The sequence below is a fragment of the Thermobia domestica genome, chromosome 6 (assembly GCF_964235325.1).
Source record: "Thermobia domestica chromosome 6, izTheDome1.hap1.1, whole genome shotgun sequence".
Lineage (NCBI taxonomy): Eukaryota > Metazoa > Arthropoda > Insecta > Zygentoma > Lepismatidae > Thermobia > Thermobia domestica.
The window spans coordinates 38,578,784-38,605,943 of NC_137459.1; the positions used below are offsets into that span (position 1 = coordinate 38,578,784).

The window sequence follows — 27,160 nt, forward strand, 5'->3', positions numbered from 1 at the left end:
TTTTATTGTGTGCCAATTTAACACTAGGGCTGATGCTGACTTTTTTCACCTGCAACGATGCATCTAGAATATTGATTTTTGCATTGACACCACTTTCACCGGCCATGAGACAAAAGTTTGGTTTTGCAGGAATAAGTTTCACACGTAATTCCACTCCATGAATTAAAAATTTATCTTGATTAAAAATGTCACAATGAAGATGTCCAATCATATCGAATTTCATACTTTGTTTTGTCAGTTCATAGCGTTGTTGAAATCCTTTGTTCTCACTTGTGGTTGCGTTCATATGACCAGCCGTATCTTGAAACCACATTGCTGTTTGTAAATGTGTATTTTTAGCTCCATCACTATAATTGAGCAGTTTTTCCATGTACGAACGATATGGATGATTATGTGACGGAAATGAAATCAGTTTATTGTTCAAGTAGATTTGTACTTCACTAAACATAGCATTTAGAAAATCATTGACAGGTGCAATTGCTTTATCCGTATTGGTGAAGGAGGAACCATCTGGTTTCACAATTTGTGCTTGGATGTACAATAAGGTTTGTGGCAAATCAATGTATTCATCACTGCTACCACTCATTACAAATTCTATTGGTGAATTTTCAGCTATTGAACTAATTGGTTTGTAGCCTATAATACGATTGTCCAGAACACTGGTTTGCGTGGGCAACGTTGAAAAAATGTCCAATTCACTTTTTACACATTCACAGGATTGATGATGTAAGAAAGCCATCGTTGAATTAATCAAAAATATCTGGTGACGATGCCAATGATTTCTTCTTCTTCTTATGTGATAATTTACGTCTCTTTGTAGGATTGATGGTGTTGTTGATCGTTGGAAGGTCAACCTCAAACTGAGAGCAGTCATCCCATTTTCGTTTATGATATCCACTTCCCAGCATAGTTTTCAACTTATTTTTAGCTTTTTTTTTGTAAATTTGATTTTGCCTCTTGCATCCGTTGATGAAACGATTCTTCCAGCGGTTGATTCGAGATCACAACATCATTAATCATATTGGCACCTGATTTTAATAATTCGTTTCCCACAGTTTTAGCGCCTTGCTTCACAAGTGGTAATACTGAACGAAATAAGCCACCAAGGAAACTTCCAATGTCATGTCCTGCTTGATAGGGACTTCCCACATAGACGTTGCCGATACCGGACAACGCTTGTTTTTGGTAGTATTGCAAATACGGATCAGTCATGACGACGACGACGGAAATGTAGTTTTGTACACACCGTTCCAAAGGTGAATGGCATCCGATGACCTGTGCTATCCCTTATATCGATTTGTATTTGCTCAAAATTCATTTTTTCCACCGGAACATAATGTGCAGGATTAAAGATTTGTACTGCATGACTTCCAAAAGTATGATTCACAGGATCCATGTTGACAATTCGTAGCAAGGGTACCATTGTATCTCCAACAATGACAGATTCAATAATGTCACAATAGACGTACATTTGTGATGGTAAGCCTAATCGTACATCCGGTGTATATTGTCCCTTTTCCATATCTTTTAAATCACTTTTCGGTTCAAATCCAAGCATTAGACTAACACTTGGTGAGATTTGTACAGAAGTATGGATTTCCTTATTGGGATGTCTTATGAGGCATATATTATTAGTTGCGTCATGCGATATAAATAAATTGGTTTCTTTATGATGTATATTAATTGTATGAATAAGATCCCGTATATTGTTATAATAGCGTACAGGGATCGTTACAAACTTCCACGGTTCTTGATCACTACTACTTGATGATTTGTAATATATTTTATTGTTTTCACTGTTAATGTTCAGCAAAGAATGTGGATAATGAATCTCTACAATTGCCACATCCCATTTCTGGCGAAACTCTACACGTCGTTGTAATTTCGTAATATATGAAGTCAATGTATTTTCTGGAAAATAATCCATTACTGGGAAGTGTTACGTAAAAATCTTGATCAGGTTCCATTCTTCTTCTTCAATGAAGTTGCAGGGATCCACGAATTGAATGAGGAAGGATATCCTTTCCACTGGACGAGATACTCCTTTCTGCGACCTTTTGTTCTTGTACGTAATATTTTATCGATGAGGAACGTCGAAGGAAGCGGTACTGGTTGTAATTCTTCTCTGTAGAAAACACCATCGATGAGTTGATGATTTAAATCCTCTAGTCGATACACTGGTGGGTTTCTTGGTACAATGGCTTTTACTCTAAATATTTCCCAAGTCCAGTTCTCGAGGTAACCCTTGTCAAAGATACGTTTTGTTTTACTTATACGAATAGTATCACCAACAGATAAATCCGTATCTTGTTTTGAAAGTTGTAGCTTTTTGTCGTATAAGTTATGCCACACCTCCAGTTAATTGTCCTGAGAAACATTTGCAGGTGCCATTTTAATACTGGAATGCCGACTTTCATTGTATGCTTTTACAAGTAAAGGCAATACTTTGATGTAATTATATGTTTGATATTTGGTAAAGTATTTCCACATACGATGTTTCAATGTCTGATTAAATCTTTCTGCGATGCTGGCTTTAATATCTGGATCCTTTGTTGTAACATGTTGCACGTTGTGTTTCCTGAGAAACTTTTGTACTGTCTTGTTGGTAAATTCAGTTCCTTGATCACTACGTAGCACAATTGGTTTCCTGTCCTGGAAAATCATTTCAAATGCATTCACTATATCCTCGGCCCTTTTTGATTTTAGTGGTACAGCCCATCCGTACCGACTAAACACATCAATCACTGTAAGAATATAGCGGTAATTGTCATTATAGTTTTGAAGTGATTGTAAATCATTTAAATCACATTCCCATTGATCATCAATATTGTTTACAAGATAAAAATCTCTACGGAAACGACGACGTACAGGACGATGTAACGTGTAGGTAGGTTGTTTGTTTAACCAAAGTTTTATTTTGGCTAGAAGTATAGATTTTCCTGTGGCTTGCCATAATTTCTTTGCAGTAGAAAATGATGCAGGATGTGCAGGATTGTAATAAATGGATTTCAACTTTTTGTTCATGGTTTGTACGTTGACCATTGTGGAATGATACGTTTTCTTTTCGGTCGGACTTCTAAAACATCATCATCATCATCTTCTTCTTCTTCTCCAGAAGAAAATAATTCAGGTGCCGGTTTTGGTGGTGCAGATCCTTCAGATGCTATTGTACTATTATGCTTGATAATATAGTTTAATCTTCGTGGATTACCAATCAATTCTTGAGGTGTGTTTGACGATGCAAGGTAGTTGCAAAACAATTCCCAGCCTTGAGGATTAGAATGTTTCCTCGGTCGAGTCACATCGCACATTAAATCTACAATATTGGATCCATGTAGTTTATTATCATTGATGTGCACTGTTCCTTTATGATCCCACGTAATTGCGTCATCTTGTTTTAAACGACGGAATAGTAGTTCGGCTTTCTTACGATACATTTGTGGTATTGCGGCTAAAATTTCTTGTTTCGTGCTATCGTCAACATTCGTGACGCCACTATCAGGTTTCATTGATGTAATTGTAAGTGGTATTGGTTCTTCTTGTTTACGTATCACATAAAGATATTTCTGTAATATTCTATTGTACTGATTCCATTTTTCTTCATCACTTGGATACGATGTATTCAATATAGATTGCATTTCACGATCGAGATTAGATTCTCGATTTTCACTCGCACGGGATGATGATGCATGCATTCGTTGAAGCATTTCTGGTGGCACTAAAACCATCTTTTTGCTATGTTCCATGATGTTTATTGTTTAAACAAAATACTGGATAACACACTTCCTACAATAGGTGCAAGTAATGCAGGTAAGAATCCTCCTTGTTGTACGGCTAAATGTTTCTTCTTTTTATCCAATGATTTTGTATTGTCTACGAGATAGCGGAGCGTGTTCTTGTAACGCTTTAATCTTGACTTCTGCGCACTTGTCAGTGGAACATTGCCTTTTAAGACATTATAACAACATTCACAAATACTATGAATTAATGAAGCGTCTGCATTGGCAATGATAGCTTTACGCAATCTTGGTTTAGCTTTGTGCAGAGCACGTAGCAGATCAGCGTGTTTCACTGTAGGAGACATCGTGACAGACTAAGTCATTCTTTTCACATGCACAATAATTTAAACATGTTTTGTTGGTACGTAAACATAATGATGCAAATCGTCGGGAAAAATATTTGTACGAAATCGCATTTCATCGGGTGTATCTTGTTTAAGATCCATCAGTAAATAGCCATGTGGCTTTCTTGTTGCGTCTGCATAACTTTCTTGTAGAAACAGTGGATGCTCAGGCATGATTTGATAACTCATATGCTTGATTTGTGACTTGTCACGTGGATTTTTAAACAACACCAAATACGAACAATTTAAACTCATAGTTCTATTTGCTTTACTTTGATGAAATACATTTTGTGTTAAAAAAATCACACTAATATTTCGATGATGCGATCCTTTTGTGAACATATCAACAATATCACTATTCACTTCTCGCATATGGTCATCAATAATAATCAAATGTGGTCCATCTTGAGGCTGAAAATCTTTCATTCGTGGAAGTCCTTCGTGAAATTCTACTGGAACCGGCATTGTTGCATATACGTCTTGCCATTCTGCATAATACCAGTATATCTTACGAAATTTCGCATTGATCATGGTTGGGAGATGCGACAGTAATCGCTTCACAAAATATGTTTTTCCACACCCACTAGGTCCTGCGAGAATACAGGTAAATGGATGTTTCCACTGTGTATCCATGATGAACACTAACACCTTGTTTCAAAAATGATGCGTATTTAAAGCGAGTACAAAATTTTTTTGTTTTAGTTTGTAAATTCTTGCACTCACAGGCGTGAAAAGGAAAAAACCGTTCATCTCTTTATCGAATAGTTGAAAACCGTTTATTTGTTAATCGAATAGTTAAAAACCGGATAAAGTTTAACGGTTAACCGTGAAAGCTGATCACCGTTTGATCTAAATTCTATTTGAAAAATTTTTCGTTTGAAATTTGTTTTGAAATTTTTTTCAAAAATTTTGTTTGAAAATTTTTTTTCAAATTTTTAGTTTGAAAATTTTTTTCGTTTCAAAAAATATTGCTTCAAACTTTTTTTTTTGTTTTCAAAATTCTTTAGTTTGAAAAAAATTATTTTCGTTTCAAAATTTTTGTTTGAAAATTTTTAGTTTAAATTTTTTTCTTTGAAAATTTTTTAGTTTCAGGATTTTCGTTTAAAAGTTTTCGTTTCAATTTCTGTTTTGAAAACTTTGGTTTGATTTTTTTTTTAGTTTGAAAGTTGAAAAAAAGTTAAATGCCATGAATCTTTCCTTTCAAAGTTTCCACCTAATTCCTAGAGAACATTGACCAGGGACCTCGTCGCGCATCAAAACCAAATCATCGATCACGTGACCGTACTACACCCGAAGGGTCCTACCAAATTGAAAGAGGGTAACCGTCCATACCTTATAACCTTATCAAAGAGGATAAATTGAGTCAATAACCGAACACGTGATTGTACTAAAAATTTGGCAATAGGACCACCGAAACATGTTGAAGTCCTGTATTATGCTTAAATTGGACAATTTCAGTGGACCCCCTTGCCAAATTTTAAGAAGGGTGCATCAATATACCCATGTCTTATGATAGGAAATGGACCCCTGTAATCATATAAGGTAATAGGATCTCATCCAAGGGAATAAAATGGACCAAAAAAACCAAACACGTGGTACAACGTATTTCTTACGTTTATATTTTGGCAATTTTTGTACCCCTAAAAGGGAATGAGGTGGACCATCCAAATTTATCATGATACATATTGAGGTCCTATATTATAATACCAAATGTTTAAATTGGGCAATTTCCAAAATTTAGGGGGTGGGCCAAGGTGCCCTTCCCGGGGTGCACCAATGTACCTATGTCTTATGATAGATAATGGACCCCTATACATGACCATATAACTATATAAGATAATAGGACCTCATCAAAGGGGGATAAATTGGGCCAAAAACCAAACACGTGGTTGTACTAAAATTTGGCAATTTTGTACCCCTAAAAGGGAACGATGTGAACCATCCAAATTTATAGTGATCTATATTAGTGTCCTATACTATAATACCAAATGTTTAAATTGGGCAATTTCCAAAATTTAAGGAGTGGGCCAAGGTACCCCTTCCAAAATTTTCAAGGGGTGCATTAATATACTCATGTCTTATGAAAGGGAATGAACCTCTGTATACGCCCATATAACATATAAGGTAATAACACCTCATCAAAGGGGATAAATTAGGTCAAAAACCCCCGAAATTTGACTTTTTGGCAATTTTTTACCCATGAAAGGGAACGACATAGACCCCCAATATTGATAGAGGTACATACTGTGGTCCTAGGCTACCATACCCAATTTTTAGATTTGGCAATTTCCAAAATTTAAGGGGGGTGGTCCTATGTACCCCTGCCAAAATTTAGGGGGTGGGCCATGGTACCCCTGCCAAAATTTAGAGGGGGTGGTCCTAGGTACCCCTCGGTCATTGACCCCGGGCCAAGGTCATTGACCTTTGACCTATGACGTCATAAAGGTCGGGGTCAAAGTCCAAAGTTAGGCCAAGTCAGGCCATTACTACTGGATGCGTAACTCTTAAGCATTAAGTCCCCGTCATTTCAAATATAGTTCTTCTCAACCAGCCTTTTTTAAAAAATGAATATGACACAACAAAAAGCTTGCAAAATCAATACTCTTATGACTGTTGTCTTTTTTCGCAAACTAAAATGTGGAGTTTTCGTTGCGTTGACGGAAACTGTTAAGATATAGGCCCATTATCTGCCATTTACAATGTGGGCCCCAAACCATTCCTACTTACAGTCGGTGACGCTTAGACCCTTATCTTCCCAGTGGATTACGAAACAAATCCCTTAGTGCAAACATTATTTTGCACAAATGATTTTTTCAACGTAGCTTAAGAATATGGACAGCACTTTTTATTTTTTTAAAATCGTTAATCTTCCTTTAAATACATTAATGCATTCCAAACCAGACTAGGTACTATGGACTTTTTGGCGTATTCCCGAATAATTGTGTACAGATTGACAATATGCCTCTAATTCAGTGGAGTGGGGGAATTCTGCACCTAAACCCCGTGAAATTGTATTTACTATATTAAAGTAAATGGCATATCTTGCAGAATTTTCACATTTCCAGGATTGAAGTCAGCAAGGCCCCCTCGCAACAAAATCGCAAATACGCTAGTGCTCCTATCAGAAAGGTTAAACGTTTGTCATGCAATAAACATGCACCAATCTGTGCTAGATAGTTACTACAAACAAGAATTAGGTTAGACTAGTGTATGTTGCAAATGAAATGAAAATGAAACTTTTTAGGTTAACATGCAACGTTCATTCCTCTTAGGCTAAGGGAGACGGATGACTGATAAAAGTGAATTATAGTGAAATTAAATTTTTGTGCTCTCCCACCGGGAATCAAAGCGAAAGCCACGTGCACCAAAGGGACACGTGTTAGCCATTAGATTAACCTGAAGGACTGCTTGCCTCTATGTTGCATTTTCATGTACGTTAATGTAGGTTCAGCAAGTTCGAGTTCTATAGCACTTAAAATAGCATCACAATACTAGTAACGCTACACTTGTAAATACAAAATAAACGGTTAATATTTGAGCTGCAGGTTGCACACCTACAAAATTAAGTTTGATAGACCTAAATTTAATTCTTTTTTGTAAATTAACTTATTTCGTCAGTAAATTTTCTAAATCATGGTCTCCATAATCTTATTAGCGCTTGTTTCCTTTGCAAAGTTACATACACCGAAATTTCTTAGATGCTAAAAATATCCTATAAGCCAGTACATGAGGATATATTTGTTTATTTAGCTACCTTCACTGAGAGGCGCTGAGATTCAAGCAGACAGAAGTCCTTGCAGCATGTGAAGGTGAGGAACATTAGCTGGTTCTTTTAGTTTATTTATTATTTTGTATACAATCAAAAGTTAGAATTTGCTGCTATTACATAATAAATTAGGTGATATGAAAATAATTTACGTATAATACTAGTCAGCAGAAATATTGTTCAGAACGTACAGTCAAATAATTTAGTAATTTCATCAATGACGTTAACTATAAACATTGCTCTTGAAAGTGTCTACAGCATAGCATGATATTTATTTAAACACGATATCGTGCAGGTTTACTTTTGACACATCACTCGAAATAATTATTGAAAAATCATTTTTCTCCCCACTAATTTCCTTATTGTCCCCTAAATGATTTGCGCTGTGCGACATGAAAATCTCTCTTGACAGGTAAAATTCAAGGGGGACATCAGAAATAATTGTTGAAAAATTAAAATTCTTTTACGATTTGCGTATAAATACGACTTCCGGATATATGACATAAAGACTACAGTGAAAAAAAAAAAGAATTGCTAATGATAAGAGTTATCACGGTTTAATACTAGTAGCGCTCCACTTGAAAAAAGGGGGTATGTTTAGTACAAGGGGTCCAGAAGGACGTAAAGAACACAAAATTTACAGGAGGAATGAATGATGCAAGTATTTAGACGTAACATAACGTAACCAAATCTAACCTAACCTAATATTAGTAGAAATAAGCGAAATTCTTTCATTTTTGGAAATTTATGCGGGACCCCTACACTAATATAACATAAACTAAACTAATCTAACCTAACCTAAACTAACCAACCCTAACCTAAACTAACCGAATGGGAACAAAAATTACCAAAACTGTAACATTTTTTAGAGAAAAGAGCTGGACCCCTTCTGCTAAACATAGGCCGAAAAAAGTATAGCTTATGTACGTTGTCCAGAAATACCCGCCGATTTAACATAGTATCTGTCATCTTTCACATGCAGTCACTTATTTTATTCGTCGTAAAGCACTTGTAATGATTTTACACCTGGAACCCTACACTGGTATACCTAAAATCCAAATGTATTACTTTGTATTTAATTCTATCGCCTGTAGACCTTTGTCCTTTATAAGTGTTTGCATGCAAAGTAGTGAATTTTACCTCTTTATCTTCCAAAATGTGGTATGCTAAGAGTAAACCAGTATCCATTATATATCCACACCATATATATATGGTGGAGGAGGAAGTTCAATAACTTAATGGAAAAGGGAAGATTTTGGGTAGCGTTTAGGTGTACAGTTTACTATAAACGAAGCTGTACCGAGATTAATTTTGAAGATCCATGGATTCATGTAATATGTACATTTTTTCTCAGGAAATGCTCCTGGTATCTTATGAATTATTGAGGCATAAGTTGTAGCCTGGGTGCAAGTTCACTTTGGTAGAGCTTGTACGTTATGGTGTAAATGCAGCGCCCGGACATGCGCTATAAAAATTAAACTTGCAAATCACAAACAAGCTTGTGCCAGTTGGCCACTAAAAAGCACGAATGCTATGTAATCTAGTCAGGGCAGGGTATAACTGGTGGGCTGGTGTTGGGGTACATCCTTAGGGAGCAGATGGGACAGCAACGGTTGGTTTACGCGTAAGCGAGAGTAGTTGAAACATTTGTATTCTTCATGGTACTGAGTGCATTATTTCTCAGATTGTTCTATCTTTACGAGTCATAACTTAATACACTGCACATACAAATTCAGTCCATCATGGCTTCAAAATGGACTATTACGTGCGTAGAAGGATAGATTTTGATGTACGTTTTTTGACATTATTAGGAATGTCAGAGATAAAATCCGCATATTTTTTTGATTGCTTATGTATTCTTTTTCTTCTGTTTAACGTTCCATGGTTATGCCTTTCAGGCTGAAGAAAACTGTTGATTAATGAAAATGAATAGTTGTGAAATTAATTTTTTTGTGTGTGTGTTTTCCCACCTGCACTTATATTCGTTATTATGCTATAACGTTAGATATTTCGTTTGTAAATTTTATAAAGTTTGTGTCCGTAAACTGGGATAGCAGGCAGAATAATATGTATACCTAATATTTGTAGATATGAAATTTTACAGGCGCTAGCGTAGGCCTACTTATTGGCAAAAGAAAGTAGTACGGTATTTGATATATACTGCATATCGAAGATTCTATTCTTTAGTCACTGGCTATATACATGTTTGCTAGCAATAGTACATCATATGCTGTCAGAACACGCCCAATAGATTAATATAAAAGCATTCCATTTTCACAGAGCCTAAAGGAATAAATGGGCAAGAGTATTGTTTACCGAACTCTTTCAAACTGAAATTGATTGGAGTTTAACGGCCTTTCTCAACACGGAAGCTATGTACGATTAATGTGGGATCCGAATCATTATCTAGGTTTGTATTCGAGGCAAGTGGTTCTACCAAGAATCCGAACCGTGTACACACAAAGCACGAACGTCAGACATTTGAGGATAGCGTCGTAAGAAACTGTTTTGTAAGAGGTTTCAATACGAGAGAAATAAAATGGATTTTACGTTCCACGTTTGTGCCTGCTAGGCTAAAGAAGACGTTGATGATGAGAAATGAATAAAATGGTGGAATGAAGAAAACGGGAGCAAACGGGAGAACCCCTAGAAAACTCACGAACACGGTGTTTGTCCACCACAAAGTTCACTTGGTGCGAGCTGGAACCCAAACCAGAAGCAAACGCACAGGTTTCAATAGTGTCACAGACTATGTTCAATTTAATTATTAAACTTTTGTCAGTGCTTGTATTTTTAGTTCATTACTTTTGGAATGACTTACAAAGAACTGTGAAAACGTGAAAAGAAACATTTGGATATTTCAAAACTTAATTGTGATTTTACGAATTCTCTGTCTGAAAAAAAAAAAAAAAAAAATGGTATGTAATTTTGTCTTTGAATTTGTTTCCAAGTACTGGGGTCAACTACGTTGCACAAATTATCGTGTAGGTTCATGCATTGACAAATATGATGAGAGAGGTATATTCGTGGATACACGTTCTTATTATTTCACCACGAGTACAAAAATGCATAACTTCAACACTAGTCAGAAACAAAACTGCTTGGCATTCGTAAGTCGTAGCAGTTGCAAGGGTAAATTCAATAAATAAATAAAAACATCGTGTATAACCTGAAAGCAAACCTAATTGATCTGCAACTTATGTTATTCCAAACATACATATTTTTACATCATAAGTCTAAAATATGTACTCACTTCATATTTGTCAATGCTTAGTCATGATAAACAGAATGTTCATGAATATTGGTGTATTATCGATGTCCAGATTTTCAAGAAAAGTTTGTTATTATTATGACTGATACCTCTCGCGTACGTCCCGTTCTGTTTTAATCACAGATAACTCATAGCACAACTGCAGTAGTTCATGTGCAATTTTGTTGATTGATTTTAAGGCGGGAGAAGAAAGAGTTAGTTTGCATGGAGTACAGTAAAAGAAGACAAGTTAGAACGGAGAAGGTGTTAGAGGAGGACACCAGAGAGAAATGAACCTAACCTAATCTACCTTACCCTACTCTACTCTGTTCTACCCTAACACGCGTATACTTAGTTGACATTTGTTGTTAAAGATTGAAAATCTGACAGTATGTTGGTGGCCCCCTTTTGTAACACTGGCTGCCTGATGTATCGAATGCAGTGTTACTTACGCCAAATCCATAATTAAACCACAAATTAGTGAATGGATCAAACGGAACTAAAGCCTAGTTCAGAGAGGAAAGAACCGAAACTTGTACAGTTTATACAAATTACCAAAAACAAACACACACTCGTGCATTAGTTCTTCCGTACATGCAAGTGTTAACCATCTTTTATATATTAACGAAGACTGCACCACTGTTTTAACAGATGTACCTTTTAAAATATAGGTTAGTGCAATTTATAAAGAAATTTCTTTACTTTTCCCAAATTGCGTTGATTTTGAGTTTAACGTCCCTTTCAGCAGCGAGGCTATATGAGACGGGACCTACTGATTAACGTGAAATCCGAAACACATGAGCTCACGCCGGGAATCGAACCCGGATCTCCCAAGCCAAATACTTTTCCCAAACATTTTTAGGGCCTGGTAAATGCATAAATCAGAGTTGTGTGAATCAAGTTAGTGTTCACAAATCGAAACTTTTATTTCGTTAATTTCTCGAGATAGTATGAACCATATATGAGTTCTTATCGTATGTTATATTGATAAGTTCATTAAAAATGAGCAGATCCTAATGTGATGGGATATAAAATGGTCTTTGTGCGAAACAGAACGAATCATTTTTAGCGACCTACTTTTGGATTTATACCACTGCACAAGATAGGAAGTGGGGACAAGAGATCGTTCTGATATCTTTTTGACTTAAGATTGCAGTGATGACTGCCGAGCACTGGTCCATGCAGAAGCGTGTGAGCATGTATTTTATGTAGAGTACTTTATTTTGTACCAAGTATCAGTGCAGGGTACGGTAGAACTAGTAGTATAGGTAGCTGAAAACACTCCACTTTGATATATTTGTGTACCAAATGTATTTGATCGCGTAGTAGCAGTTAATAGAATGTTTTAGCAATTTTGAGACCAAGAAGGACTCTGTTTTCTGTGTACAAGCAATGCAGAAAAAAAATCAACAGAAATGAATGATTGAAGCTGTCAAACGGTTGAATAATATTAATGTAAATATAGAGAGTTGAGTTGATTTTGCGTTTAACGTCCCGTTCAGCAGCGAGGCTACATGAGACGTGGACCTACTGATTAACGTGGAATCCGAACCACATGGGCTCTCGCCGGGAATCGAACCCGGGCCTCCCACGCCAAAGGCGCGTACGCTAACCGCTTAGCCACGGAGGAGCTCATGTAAATATAGAGAATATATTTTTCTAAATGTTCATAAATATATATATATATATATATATATATATAAGATTCTGGTAGATTAGCTTTTCATAAACTTTCTGGTAGGAATTCATGTGGTACAGGCAGGGTGGATTGATTTAAATCAGTATGATTTAAATCACTTGATTTTTTTAATAAAAATCGTTGATTTAAATCGAATTCCGAAATAAATTAATTTAAAGTGAAAATAAGTAAAATCCCGTTTTTGTTCTGTTATTTTGATTATGGAAGTTAATAATCATAATACAATGAGACTCAAATGTATAGTATAGTATGAAAACAAGTGCCATGCAGAGGATGATTAGGGAAAATCCCGTTTTGAACAGATAAAGGAGCAATCCTGCTTTCTTTTCGTAACATTGGGTTTCGGTTTTAAAATCGTTAACTATTCCAACGGGGAAATCACCATCGACATTTAAGACGAAAATTCTTTTTTGTGCGTGTCTGTCTGTTTGCAGATAATAGGGCGTATTTAGAGGGGTCCTATCCCCCTCTCCATTTTTTTCTTTTTCTTTTTTTTTTTTTTTTGGTAATTTTATAACTTTAGGCGAAATTTATGTATTTCATGCCGCAAGCTAGTTCTGAGTTTTTAAAAATAGGCCCCTGCCAAATATCAGTAACTTTTGTGAAAAAAAGTGTCATTTTGATAAACGTTTTTATTCGATTTAAAAAGTACCAATAAGGCCTTTTACTTCGTTTTCTTCAAGACTGAGGCATTATAGAACACTTTACATATGCTTTCACGCCTTTATGCGTTGAGGCATAGTGTGTGATGTCATAAATTTAAGATATTTTTTGTTATGCGTATTATTATTATTATTTGGCGGGTTACATTTTGCATTCAGAAGACTGAAATTTTGCACACTCGTTTAGTGCACCACTTAATAATTTTCAGATCTCTGCGGGGAAACAGCGGGGTCCAGAGGGGCAAAAATGTTTTTAAAAAAAGGATATTATTAACAAAAATGGCTTTTTTTTTTGTGATTTTCCCGCCTCAGATGGAGACATATGAATGGTACCATTTGAAAGGCTGTTCTATTCTGAAGAAAATGATGTACGTACTATGCTCCTAGGATAAATAGGGATGTCCCAGGAAACTGTTACCTGAGATCCTATTTTATACGGGAATCTGGGGCATTTGGGGAATAATATTTTTCGCGGGCTTACTTTTGCACCTACAAGATTGAAATTTTGCACATTTACTTAGTGCACCCCTCAGTATTTTTCAGATCTCTACCTTAAAACATGGGGAGGGGTCCACAGAGGTAAAAATTTTAAAAAAAGAAGATATTTTTAACAGAAAATTCCTTTTTTCGTGATTTAACCGCCACAGATACATGATGGAGACATTTGAAGGGTACCGTTTGAAAATTTGTTTTATTCTGAAGAAAATAATGTACAAATCATGATCCTAGGATAAATAGGGAGGTCTGAAGAAATTTTTATACTACATCCGGGTCATCTGAGGCATTGTAGGAATGTTCTTAGCTCATTGTTAAATAGTTTCCTCACCCTTATTACTCAAGATAGAAGCTTGAAATTTTGTACACACATTTAGTACACCCCTTAGTATTTCCCAGCTGATTTTGAGATCTGTGCGTTAACACAGGGGAATCCAGAGGGAATTATTAAAAAAAAAAGAAAAAAATGCCGATCACTTAAAATTTCCCGCTTCAGGGACATGATAGGAAAATGTGAATGTTACCGTTTTAAAAGCTGTTCTATTCCACAGAGAGAGTGATGTATGTATTATGATCCTAGGATAAATAGGGATGATGCTGTAGTTGCTTGACTGAAAGTCTATAATTTACCTTTAAAAAGAGACATAATTTAAAAGAGTTTAGAAACATTGTTTGGGACTAGTATAGGTTAACGATTGAGGATAATTCAAAATTAAACCCCAATACTTTCACTTAAATGGCATAATTAGCATTTAATACTAATTCCTAATGCTTTTTCTTCAGTTCGGGACTTGTATTATACGAGGAGAAAGATTTGATTTAAATCAAAAAAATCGATTTAAATAAAAAAAATCAACAAAAATTATTTTAAAAAATGATTTTTTTTTTCCACCCTGGGTACAGGTATTACGCTTAGTTATAGATCCTCGTTGCTCCGTTATAAATGTTTATAGCGTTCTTGTTCTTAAGAGCCTGACATACTAAAAATAATCCAAAATATACCATATTTCTTTTGCTTGTTTTCATAAATGAAAGGAGATAATGAAATGCAACTTACTACAGTCATAGATAATATTATTCTACAACAGAAAATATGAACCTGAAGAACTTTCAGTGTTGCCAGAATAGCAGTTCCCCTAAAATCTAACCAGAGGAACGAAAACTGTATCTGATTACGTATCATGTTGTTTTAGTATCCTGTGAACTACTTTTTAAATAACATTACTTAATTTTAATAACTGTATGTTAAAACTATTTTGTTTATTACAAACTAAATACATCTATTATTTAAGAAAATTTCAAGACAATATAATACGTAATCAAATGCAGTTCAGTTCGTTCCTCTAGTCGCTGCCTTAACCTAGATTTTGTGGGAAATGCTTTTGTGGCAACATTGTAATTTCTATGGATGGCAACACTGAAAATTCTTCAGGTTCATATTTTCTGTTATAGAATAACATTATCTATGACTGTAGTAAGTTGCATTGCATTATCTCCTTTCACTTATTTAAAACAAACAAAAGAACAATGGTAAATTTTGTATTATTTTTAGTATGTCACGCTCAGAACGATCGGATCCACTTTAAGAAGTAGATCTTTGTTTCATATACCGTACTTCCGGAAAACTCCATGAAAACTACTAAAAATCAGAAAAACTTCGACTTCTTAAGCTGACACACCTGGTTTGAAATGTCTTGGGTTACTCCAGTAATTTATGTTTTTCATTTTTAAAGCAACTGAAAGAAGGAACAAGATTGATAAAGAAAGAAATAGTTGCAACAACTCATAAAATGTGGGTAAGTCATTAATCAGTACAATATACGTAGAGCAAGTCAGTTTTTCATGTGCAGTTCCTACATTAACTGACAGAAACATTTCTGGTTTATCATAATTCCCATTTCTTATATTAATTTCATGGGATTGATTTTCCCACATTATGTAATGAGTACTGTGATAGTGTATTTCCAACATTTTTACTTTCGAGCGACTAACGGAGTGAAGAAGGTATGATCATGAAAAAATCAAATTCGAGATTTTACGTTTCATGGTCTATAGGTACGAAAAAGGTGTTTTTTTTTACGTCTGTCCGTCTGTTCGTTCTGATGTATACTCACCTATAGATACTACTGTTCAACGTACCTCAGCCAAATTTTAAACTTAAGGTTTTTATGTGATTCTCCAGTAAAGTGTTCGAATTTCATAAGAAAATGTTTCTTCATAACAGCAACACATGAGTTAGTTTAAGGAATTGGAGCAAAAAAGTTTACAAGTTTTGCCACCAAAGAGCTGTTTTGATGACATCTGACTAGAGACCTGAATTTTGCTGTAGGACTGTTATTTATTAATGTTTTTAAGGGTTCATTTAGCCTTATGTCGAAACCTCTCGAGAATAGATTTCAGCGACGCCAACAGGTAAAGTTCATTCTCAAGACAGAGTGTTAAAAGTACCTTAACGAACAGACAAAGAAGTATGCAAAATAGATTCGTGGCAACATTACAGACATTCAGAATGACTAAGTAAATGAGGTGCTGATTCTAGGTCTGACATATGTATTAGAATGGCTCCCTTTGCTCTTTGGATTCAAGGGAAGCTTACTAAAATATATTCTTAGCAATGTGTTTGAGATGGATCGTGATATTGATAACGGCCGGTTAAATCGAGGGTGATGCTTTCAGATCTGAAGATTTTGTAGATGGCTTTTATTAATCTATATGCTTTCTACTCTTTCCCGCCACCATCCCCAACTAGATTCGTGGTGATGTCACGGACAAACACTGTGATAAAAACGAATGGGAAGTTTTAATTCCAGTCGAGTCAGTTTGGCAGTAGTTTTTTGTATTCTCGGGATACAGATCATGACGGATAGACAAAAACCATTGCACGACAACCACGGACTACATTAGTAATTAGCTGGTTTTAATTCTGAATCTATAAAGCCATAGAGACTAACAAAAATAAACAACTATTCAAATGGAAAATTACTTGTAGTCAATTGCAAACATTTCTTACGCAAATTATCAATAGTGGCACAAACAACCCAGGTGAACAGAGATGGGTTTGACAGCGATGTACGGGCTTGAAATACTTTATAGATTTGTTGTACATATTTGGCATAAGTGTAAAAGGAGAAGAATAAGTGATTCTAATTGGGACTATAAACTGGAAAATGCTTTATTCTTTAAAAAAAAAAAAAAAAAGTTTCAATATATTTTAAAGCCTGTTTAAAACCTGTAAACTTGTAACAGTTTCTCAGAATAATATTGTTTGAAAAGTATAGTCAGCTGTACATCCACCTATGCAACAATTCTATCAAGTACTTGAAAACTTCCCATCACTGTCCAAATAGGCGTTGTCCATCTGGTAGATCTGTGGTATAGACGAATGCTATTTTATTGATATATATTAATGGGCAATCGCGGTTATTTTTATCTTCACAAAATATTTCAGCTTTGTTCATTATTATCACAGCCTTGTCGTATGTTTTAAGTATTAATTTGTATTCATCAAACCATATATTAACATGCATGCTATATTTAAAAAAATAAAATAAAATAAGTGCGGAATCTCAAAAGGTGTTACGTCTTGTGATTAGTGTTTGTAAATATAGAAATGACCTGAATACAAATTTGTCATGCTACAGGAAAAGAAATTGATAGAAGTTTAGAGTTAGTCAGATGTAGACCTGCAGTTTAAGGTCGAATCCGAATCACCGTAATCCATTCAACACTCTCTCACCGGGATGAAAAGTATATGAAATGGAATGTACTGTGAAACCAATTAAAGCTCAGTTTTTTCCTCTATAATTTTAGAGTAGGAAAGTAGATAGATTTTCTCTGAAATTCTCATGTTACTGAAAAACGTAAACGGTAATGTTTGAATGACTAGCTTGTATGCAGTATTAAGTGTTAAAATTGATATCTAATCTGGTTATCATTTGATTCCAGGATAGTTTCTATGAAGAGAGAAAGTACCATCTCTAACAGAATGCATAGTCCAAGTAGTGATGCTGTTTCTACTAGAAGACAAAGCAGTTCCTCGAATTTAATGGATAATTCCGAAGAAATAGAAAGCTTGCTTGATGTTTTGGCAATGCTCGACAACGAAGAAGAGAAAGACCGAGCTATCAGGACGGAAAGTAATGCCTCTTTTGTAGTGGGTAGTTCAGAAGAGGAACAAGGCGCTATTGCTAGTAGCACCACTGAAGATTGTGGTAAGTGAAATATCTACCATTTTTCGTCCTGTTACGAAGCTAAAGTAGTACAGAAAGTCGATTTAATGCAAATAGATTGTTCCAGGACTTCACGAAAGTTGAACTTTTACCATAACTTAAGATTTGTCGCACACATGTATGAAAGAAATACGGAAAAATTCGAAAAAAATGCTGTTTATAGTGCAAAGGGGGAAAAACTCAAGTTACGTGATGTGCTTTATAAATAGGGTATAGGACCTCATATTTTTACAAGTCTGATAGTAAGTTAAAAAATAGCACGTAATACCTTAACTCTTAATTGCTCTCAAGACAGAATTTGGATATTTAATAGTATCTTCCTTCAGATGTAAGTACCGTTCGTAAATATTACTTATATTGGAAATTTCTTACCTAACTCGATGACTGTCTGTATATGTATATCCCTGCATTGGAGTTTCTTTGTTTAAGTGACATTCGGTACTCCCGTAGTTCAGTAACTCACACTCAATTTTGTGTAAATAACAATTAGTCATATTGAACATAACAAATATGTAAATGATAATTAAAGGAATGTGTTGACGGGTATGGGGATGGAGAAGGCCGTTAGAAAAGTGTATGATAGAATTTACCCCATATCTTCCCATTTATACTCAAGAATTTATGTTAGGGAAAACAAGAATTTGTGTCAGGGAATTTGATCTTCACTTTTTTGTGGAACCCAGTACTAACAAAGAACGGGACTTTTTGAAGTTGCCAAATTACAGTAAAAAAAAAAAAAAAAAAAAAAAAAATGATAGAACGAAGAAAGTGAGAAAAGGACAAGACATCCCACCGTTTGTATCAGTTAGCCCACCATCCTTGGTAGTTATGTTAAAACTAATGAAGTTGGTTGACTAATTGAGCGGTCTAAAGCCATTAGGCTAGTGATCGGTTCCCGCTCAGAACAGATCGGTTCCCGCACTTGGATACTGTGTCCTTTTATCATTCGGTTCTTAATTCATAGATAAGCAAGTAATATATATAAGTGAGTGACTGAACGAATAATGACAGCATTTGTTGATATTTACGTTGACAACTATAGAGCTAAATAAAACGGATATGTAAGTTGCGGAGGTGTTCATTACTGTATCTGACAAACAAATGCTTTATTTTCAGTAGAATAATAATCAGTCAGTACACTGAATTCCAATGTTTATTTCTGGCTTTCTATATGGGAGTTCAGTACCACTGAAGTAACCCTAGAATTGCCTTACGTTGGTAAAGACAGCATCTAATATTCTGCGTCTTCACCTGGGTCTCCGAATGCTATCAGTTCATCTATTTCGTGCAACTTATAAATGTCTTTTTCTTAAATTTCAGTCTGATACCTATTTTAAATGTTCCGGATCGTGTTTACGGGGCACAATGGCTCAGTAGTAGCGCACTCACCTCTGAACGAGATGTTCTTGATTTGATCCCATTGCATACGAGTTTGTGGTGCATAATATCGTGTCCGTGTGAGGGGGCCATGGTAGTTCAGTGGTAGAGTGCTCATCTATTGTGCGGAGAGTCCTTGATTCTATCTCTGTGGTGGATAACATCGTGTCCGTGGGTTCTCTCGTTTCCTCCCACATTCTCATTCCACCAAGTATTTCATAATTTCACTTTCATTAATCATCCGTCTCCCTTATCTTCACGTAAGACGTAAAACCAAAGATTTCACTTCATCGCGCTCGTGGATTTTCCCATTTCCTCCCATATTCCCGTTCCAGCAATGATTTCATCGTCATCACTTTCAATGAACCTGGTGTGGGGAATGTAGCAACTCCATCGCCCAGTTCTTCGTTACTACAATAGCCATTTTTCCTCCAAGTTGGGGCTTATCATCCTTCCCGTAAAATATTTGCTGCGCATGATCGCCAAGATCACTAACCTACCGTAGCGAGTGATATTATTGTACAATCCTTCGGATGAAGCAGGCGATTTTCTGTTGTGATTTGGCAAAGATTTATCGACTCCGATTCGGTTTATTACCCGAATTTTCTTGTGTTATTTATTTTATTCTGGCAGTGATTCTTGAATCTAATTTTGTTTGTTTTGGGGTATGTGACGGCAGAACGAAGCTTGTTGGCGCCTAGCCGTACTGAGTGAAGTGATTTCTTTAAAAGGAAAGTTAGGAATGCGACATGTTGGACCTCCAAAGATGCCTGGCCCCTACCATGAGTCTGTGGTCTCCTTAAAACTACCCATTAGTCAAGGATAGAAGTGGAGTTGGCTCCTCGCATGTGGGCCTGGAGTCATTACTCAGCTTCCTGACAAGGGTTGTGGTACTTAGTACGTGCCCACCTCATTGGTCCTGCAAAATGATGATGGAGAAGTGGAAAAGTTTATGGTTATTTTCACAACATGGTACAGCATCAAAGCCCTTAAACAACATAGATACATATAGTGAATTTGAGAAAGGGAACGAGGAAAAGATAGTGGAACACAATATTTGGGTATTAAAGATGCAAATTAAAAAAAAAAAAAAAAAACTGCTGGTGGTGTGAATGAACTTTCATTTTTTATTCTACTTAAATATTTGTTACAACATATTGCCACTGGAACTTCAATTTCAGAAATGCAAGTCATTTTATACTGACTGCCAATGATAAAAAATCAAAATTATTGCTGAAATGCACCATATTGGACACAGTCCCAATACAAGTTGAAAAACATCATCAACTGAATATTAACAAAGGCGTGATTACTTGTTTTGACCTTCGAAGGTTGTCGGAAGCCAAGATCAAGAATGAACTGCTCCAGCAGCATGTAAACACTAAGCAAACGGGCCTAGAGGGCGAGTTTCAACCGATAGATTCCTATTTTATTACGTTTGGCATCCCAAACCTACTTGCCAATCATACTGTAGCATATTATTGCTTAAAGATGAGACCATACAATTCTCTAACTTCTCACTGTTTTAAATTCTAGCATTTTGTCCACCCATCTACGCCATGCAATGCCTCTGTCACATGTACGTATTGTTCTGACCCACGTGGTTCAACACAAGTATGCGGCCTCGCCTAAATCTGCCAATTGCAGAGCAGCACGTCTGGCTTGGTCTCGTGACTGTTCGACATTCAAAAATAATAATAATAATAATAAAAGTAATCCGTAAACTTATGATTACTGAAAAGATTTGCGCCGCAGAGGTCTAGCGCTGCATCAAACCGGAGCATACTTTTGCCTCCACTTTTCATCTGATGTCAAATTTATTCGTTCACACGGAAAACAGATTATTGATGTCAACACTCAGACATGTAAACTTCCTGTTGCACCAGCAGTAAATACCGCACAGCAGCCACTGATATCCATTACTACCCAAACCACCTATACTTCTGGAGAAATTTCTGGGAATCCTGCTCAACGATCCAGAAAGGAACAACTTGTAACCACTTCCCTGTGTTCGACTTATTATTACGCTCGCGGTCAATCTAGCACTTACAGTGTATTTTCCTGAGTGAAATCCTTTCCGTAGTGTGTAATTTTTTTTTTTTTTTTTTTTTTTTAGAACTTCTGCGCATAGTTTACAACATAAGTTTTGTGTGTATATTGCTTGCTCTGCCTTTACGGACCACTTGGTATTGTATTTACTATTATTGTTAATACATCATCATCATGCTAAAATATTCCCTTACAAAAACACTGACGTTTCTTAATCCCGTCACCGTTGCTCATTCACAAGAAATAGCTGTTGAAGAAATGAGAGCAACGTCCGAAATTTTAGTGCAGAGTAATATTGTCTCAGCGTCCGATGCAGAAAAGGCAGGCAGAAAATACAAGGCTCTAGTAGGTCAGATACATGTGCGAGAGAAAATGGAGTCCTTCAAAATGGAGACTTGGTGACTTATAGATGAGTATCTTATAACCAAATGATGTATATCTCTGCAAGATAGTGAAGATGTTCCTAATTTTTCCCTTGCTAATACAGCCTTAGAAAGGGTTCTTTTTTTCCGTAAACAAGGAAATAATAGTAGAAAATTTGTCAGAGGATTCTTTAGTGGTGCAGCGTGTAGTGTATGATGCTGTCAATGTAGCTGGTGGCGAACAAGCCCTGCCTATCATAAACCAGATGATACTATCAATGAGAAATGCATACGCGCGATTCAAGAAAGCCGAAGAACACCACAGGAAAATGAAAAATATCGCAGGGCCGCTGAAAAAAGAAGAGTACAACAGAGACTTAAAAATTTGAAGCAAAGAAACAGAAAATCGTAAATCACTTGTCAGAAGAAACCGCTACCATAGGAGATGAAGAAGTTGCGTGATAGATTACTTCATTGCATACATGAATATGGAGGAACCTTTTAATGAGATAAGATTTTGCATATTTTTCATTGCATTTTAACCTTTCTTAACTGTACGATTTTTTCTTAGGATAGGTAGGAAAAAATGTGGAAATAGTCGGGAAAAGACGGGAAATTGCTGAGAAATTTGCTAGACGCCCTGTTTCTAACTTTACCCCAATAGACAACCTGCCGTATCGATAATTACGTGCTCCGAAAAAGTGACTTTTGCCAATGACATTTCACATCAACATGATCTCCATATTTATCCTCTGGTGGCAAAATAATCGAATTGACTCATGTTGACCTGTTGTCACGTCGTGATTACCTCTGAGACGTCCATTGTGTTCCTTCCACCTCAGTTGGCAAACTCTTCCGATCATGGGATGTAAAGCGATATCGTGACATCACTGTCTCTTTCCTCAGAAAGCGTCCACTTGTAGTGACTTACGCCCGTGTTTTATATCCCGTTCTTAACTTTTAATTTCCATATGGCTTTGAAACAGGGTGGATTGATTTAAATCAGTCTGATTTTAATCAAGATTTAAATCACTTAATTTTTTTAATAAAAATCGTTGATTTAAATCAAATTCCGAAATGAATTAATTTAAAGTGAAAGTAAGTAAAATCCCGTTTCTCTTCTGTTATTTCGATTATGGAAGATAATAATCATAATACAATGAGACTCAAATGTATGTAAGCACAGTATGAAAACGAGTATCATGTAGGGAACGATCAGGAAAAATCCCGTTTGAACAGGTTACGGGTAAACCCTGCTTTCTTCTCTTTGTAACACAGGGTTTTAAAATTTTTATTCCAACGGGGAAATCACCATGGACATTTAAGATGAAAACTCTTTTGTGTCCATGTCTATTTGTTTGTTTCCAGATAATAGGGACGTATTCAGAGGGGTCCAATCCCCTCTCCGAAACAAGAAAAAGAAAGAAAAAAAAAGATTTTAAAATTTGGGGCGAAATTTATGTACTAAATACATAGAAGTTCCTCGGGATCGTAATACGACAAATTTTGGATGCGTTAAAAAATCGAATAATACTTTTGATAAAGTGGATACTTGACCCCATTGCAGAACATGCCGCGATCTGCGATGTGATCGCAGAAAATTTGCCGCACCTGTGCAGGGAAAATTGTCAGAGGAAATAAAATTGCCAACAGAAAAGTATAAAAACGTGCCTGCTATGTATAGATGTCTTAAATGCACGGACAACTCGCATTTGAACTGTTTTTCACGTCACATAAAGCATACTTTTAACAATCACAAGTGTTTCTTCTGCTGGAACTGATCATCTTGATTTTTTTTATTTTGGAATTCCTGCAGAAAATTTTTGACTTACCAAAGCTCATCGCATAAAGACAAAGAAAGTTCTGCCATCGGCTAATATATAGGATCAGAAAACGATATTCACGAAGAAATTAAATATCGACTAAAAGCAGGGAATTCGTGTTATTATTCAGTTCAAAATCTCTTATCGTCGCGAATTGTGTCGAGGAATTTGAAGTTTTAAAATATATAAAACGATAATTATGCCTGTTGTGTTGTATGGTTGTGAAACATGGTCGCTTACGCTGAGGGAAGGACGCAGACTGAAAGTATTTGAGAATAAAATCCTGAAACGAATATTGGGAACCAAAAGGAACGGAAGTGAGGAATGGTGAAAACTTCATGATGAGGAACTGCATAATTTATACCGTTCACCAAACATTGTTAGGGTCATCAAATTTTGGAGGCTCAGGTGGGCAGGACATGTAGCGAGAATGGAAGAAAGTAGGAACGCTTTCAAAGTTTTAACTGAAGTCCATTAGGAAGACCTAGGCGCAGATGGGAGGACAATATTAAGATGGATCTCGCAGAAATAGGAATACAAAATAGAAACTGGATTCAGTTGACTAAGGATAGAAGTCAGGAGAGCTTTTGTGAACATGGCATTGAACCTCCGGATTCCATAGGTCATAGAGTGAGTTAGTTAATTTTAGGCGAAATTTATGTACTTTATATGTATGCCGCTAGCTAGTTCCAATTGTTTAAAAATATGCCCCTGCCAAATATCAGTAGCTTTCGTGAAAAGAAAAGTGTCATGTTGATATACATTGCTGTACTTTTTCCTTAACGCGTTCGCTACCGACACAAAAAATATATTTGGGACGCATTGGTTTTCACAAAGGACCAGCGTCCCATATGTGAGATGGTCGGGCTCGTTCTAGCAGATGGTCTGTGGGTAAGGTAATTTTCTTATGACCGGTCAATAGTGGCGGTTTATATCTATGAATCGGTCCCTCGTAAAATCTGCTGTGTCCCATATATGGGACGTTGGTAGCCAACGTGTTAATGCTTAAGAAACATTGTTTGGGATTGAAATAGGTTAACGATTGGGAATTAATTCAAAATTAAAACCCAATACTTTCACTTACGTGGCATAATTAACATTTAATACTAATTCCTGATGTTTTTTTCTTCAGTTCGCGACTTGTATTATACGAAGAAAAAGATTTGATTTAAATAAAAAAAAATCGATTTAAATAAAAAAAATCAACAAAAATGATTTTTTTTTTAAATCATGATTTTTTTCCACCCTGCTTTGAAAGGTCAGTTAGTTCCTAAGTTTGCTTCATGTATATAGTGAGTATTATTTGAGTTTAATGTCTGAAGATTTTGCATATTCAGTGCACCCGATGTTCATATTTTTTCATCAGTATTTATTGAAAATTTTGTGTAATTTTCTGTTTGCTGCTGTGTTTTACATGTGATTATTATTATTTTTTTTTTTTCCAGCTGAACATGCTCTTGACACTATGAACTTTGATCTTATCAAAGGACGCCCAAATCAAATAATGTGGCCTGAACGTGATCCATCTCTCCGTAAGTCAGATGTGGGCAATGTTTTTATTGTGAACCTCGATAAAGGGATTGACGACAAGGCCATGTACGATACATTCTCCGCTTTCGGAAATATATTAAGTTGTAAGGTAAGTTACATTCGTATAGATTAAGCTAGTGCTACTCTCTAGGCCAATGGTTCTCAATCTTTTTGGACTTACTGCACACTTTACTCAACGTCCGGACATCGCAACACACTTGTTTGATTTTTATTATAAATGATATCTGTTGTAATAATGAAACCTGATAGTATTCATAAAGACTATGTAGCACTGAGCATTATTGCAACCACTAGAGGTGTTGACTGGTAAAGTCTGTCTCGATTTTAACTAATCATTATTAAATTCTTCATGATTTTTAAACTCTTAAAATTTCGCGACACACCTTAGGGGAGGGGGGCGCGGTGGCTCAGTGGTAGAGCGTTCACCTCTGGTGCTTGGGGTCCCGGGTTCGATCCCAGCCCCCGCCAAGTGAACTTTGTGGTGGACAAACACCGTGCTCGTGGGTTTTCTCGGGGTTCTCCCGTTTCCTCCCACTTTCTTCATTCCACCATTTTACTCATCTCTCATCATCACCTTCTCCTTTAGCCTAACCGGCATAACCGTTGGACGTAAAACTTAAGGATTTCCTTTCATTTTCATTTACACCTTAGGGGACTGCTTGACAGCAGTGTGGCACGACGCACAGATTGAGAACCACTGCTCTAGGCTCTTCTCTAATATGTCTTTTTTTTTTAGTTTTAGGGGGTAATTTAATGAAGAATTACAAATCTTTACTAAGTGAGCCACACAATTTCTGCAAGCTTTATTACATGAACTAGTAGCGTAAGCGTTTTTGGCTTGGAAGACCCGGATCCGGTTTCTGGGTAGGAGTTCATGTAGTTGGGATTCCACCTTAACCTGTAGGTCCATGTACCATATAACGTTGGTGTTGAAACGGGCGCTAAACTCTAATAATGCAGTGAATTATTAGTTTTGAATATCTTTCGCAGAGCACGAAATCCAGTGGTTGTCAGTTTGTAACACTATGGTTTCTGTATTGGAAGCCAAGTTTTGTAATGATAATGTTATTGTCTCGGGCGCTAAGTTTTGCAACGATTGAAAATAACTAATAATTAAAGGAAAATTTCTGCTCGGGCTGCCAAATAGAATTACTGCGTGATATTACGAATAAGCAGATCTTACGTATTTGGGCGATGAAGAATATGAAACGTATTGTTTTTGGAATTTGATTTTTTATTTTTAATTTGCATATTTAATTTGAACTAGAATGAATAATTAAGGCATTCACGGATGAGCCTAATATGCATTAGAAAAATGAATATTTGACCTTGTACTTGAAAAGTGAATGGTACTGATGAGCGACAACTTATTTGCCTATTACACAAATGAAAAAAAAAATGAATGAGAGTTTGAAGAATTGAAGTTGACTTCACGGGGCTTGAACTTCAGTTTTCCAAGGTAAAGATACAGTTTTGCTAAGATGGTTAGGAATTAAAAAAAATGATATATATATATATATATAACGAAAGATGACCTAATGTCTAATTGATCCTGTTTTCCCCATAACGGTGTTTTTAAGGCGCTAGGAAAACAGGTGCGTAGTTAATGGTTAAGTGATTTAAACATGCGGAGCAAAAATTTCACAAGCTGCAAAGCTGAAAGAAAGATTTTTCGCTAATGGCTTGTTTAGTTGGCTACACTGACTATTACTCTGTTACCGAAGTGTGTGGAGATAGCAAAAATAGTTAAAAAGCAACAAACAAGGAAAGTTTA

The 27,160-nt window shown here is 36.0% G+C and overlaps 1 protein-coding gene across 1 annotated transcript in view; it reads left to right on the forward strand.

The window, feature by feature from the left end:
• The first annotated feature begins 7,827 nt into the window (after window positions 1-7,827).
• The window catches only part of LOC145687949 (uncharacterized), a 137,956-nt gene continuing 118,623 nt past the window's right edge, over window positions 7,828-27,160 (forward strand). Inside the window, exons 1-3 of the mRNA XM_081761542.1 lie at window positions 7,828-7,932; window positions 17,941-18,206; window positions 25,281-25,474. Coding sequence (XP_081617668.1) covers window positions 17,951-18,206; window positions 25,281-25,474 — 450 coding nt within the window. The 5' untranslated portion in view covers window positions 7,828-7,932; window positions 17,941-17,950. The remainder of the gene's footprint in view (window positions 7,933-17,940; window positions 18,207-25,280; window positions 25,475-27,160) is intronic.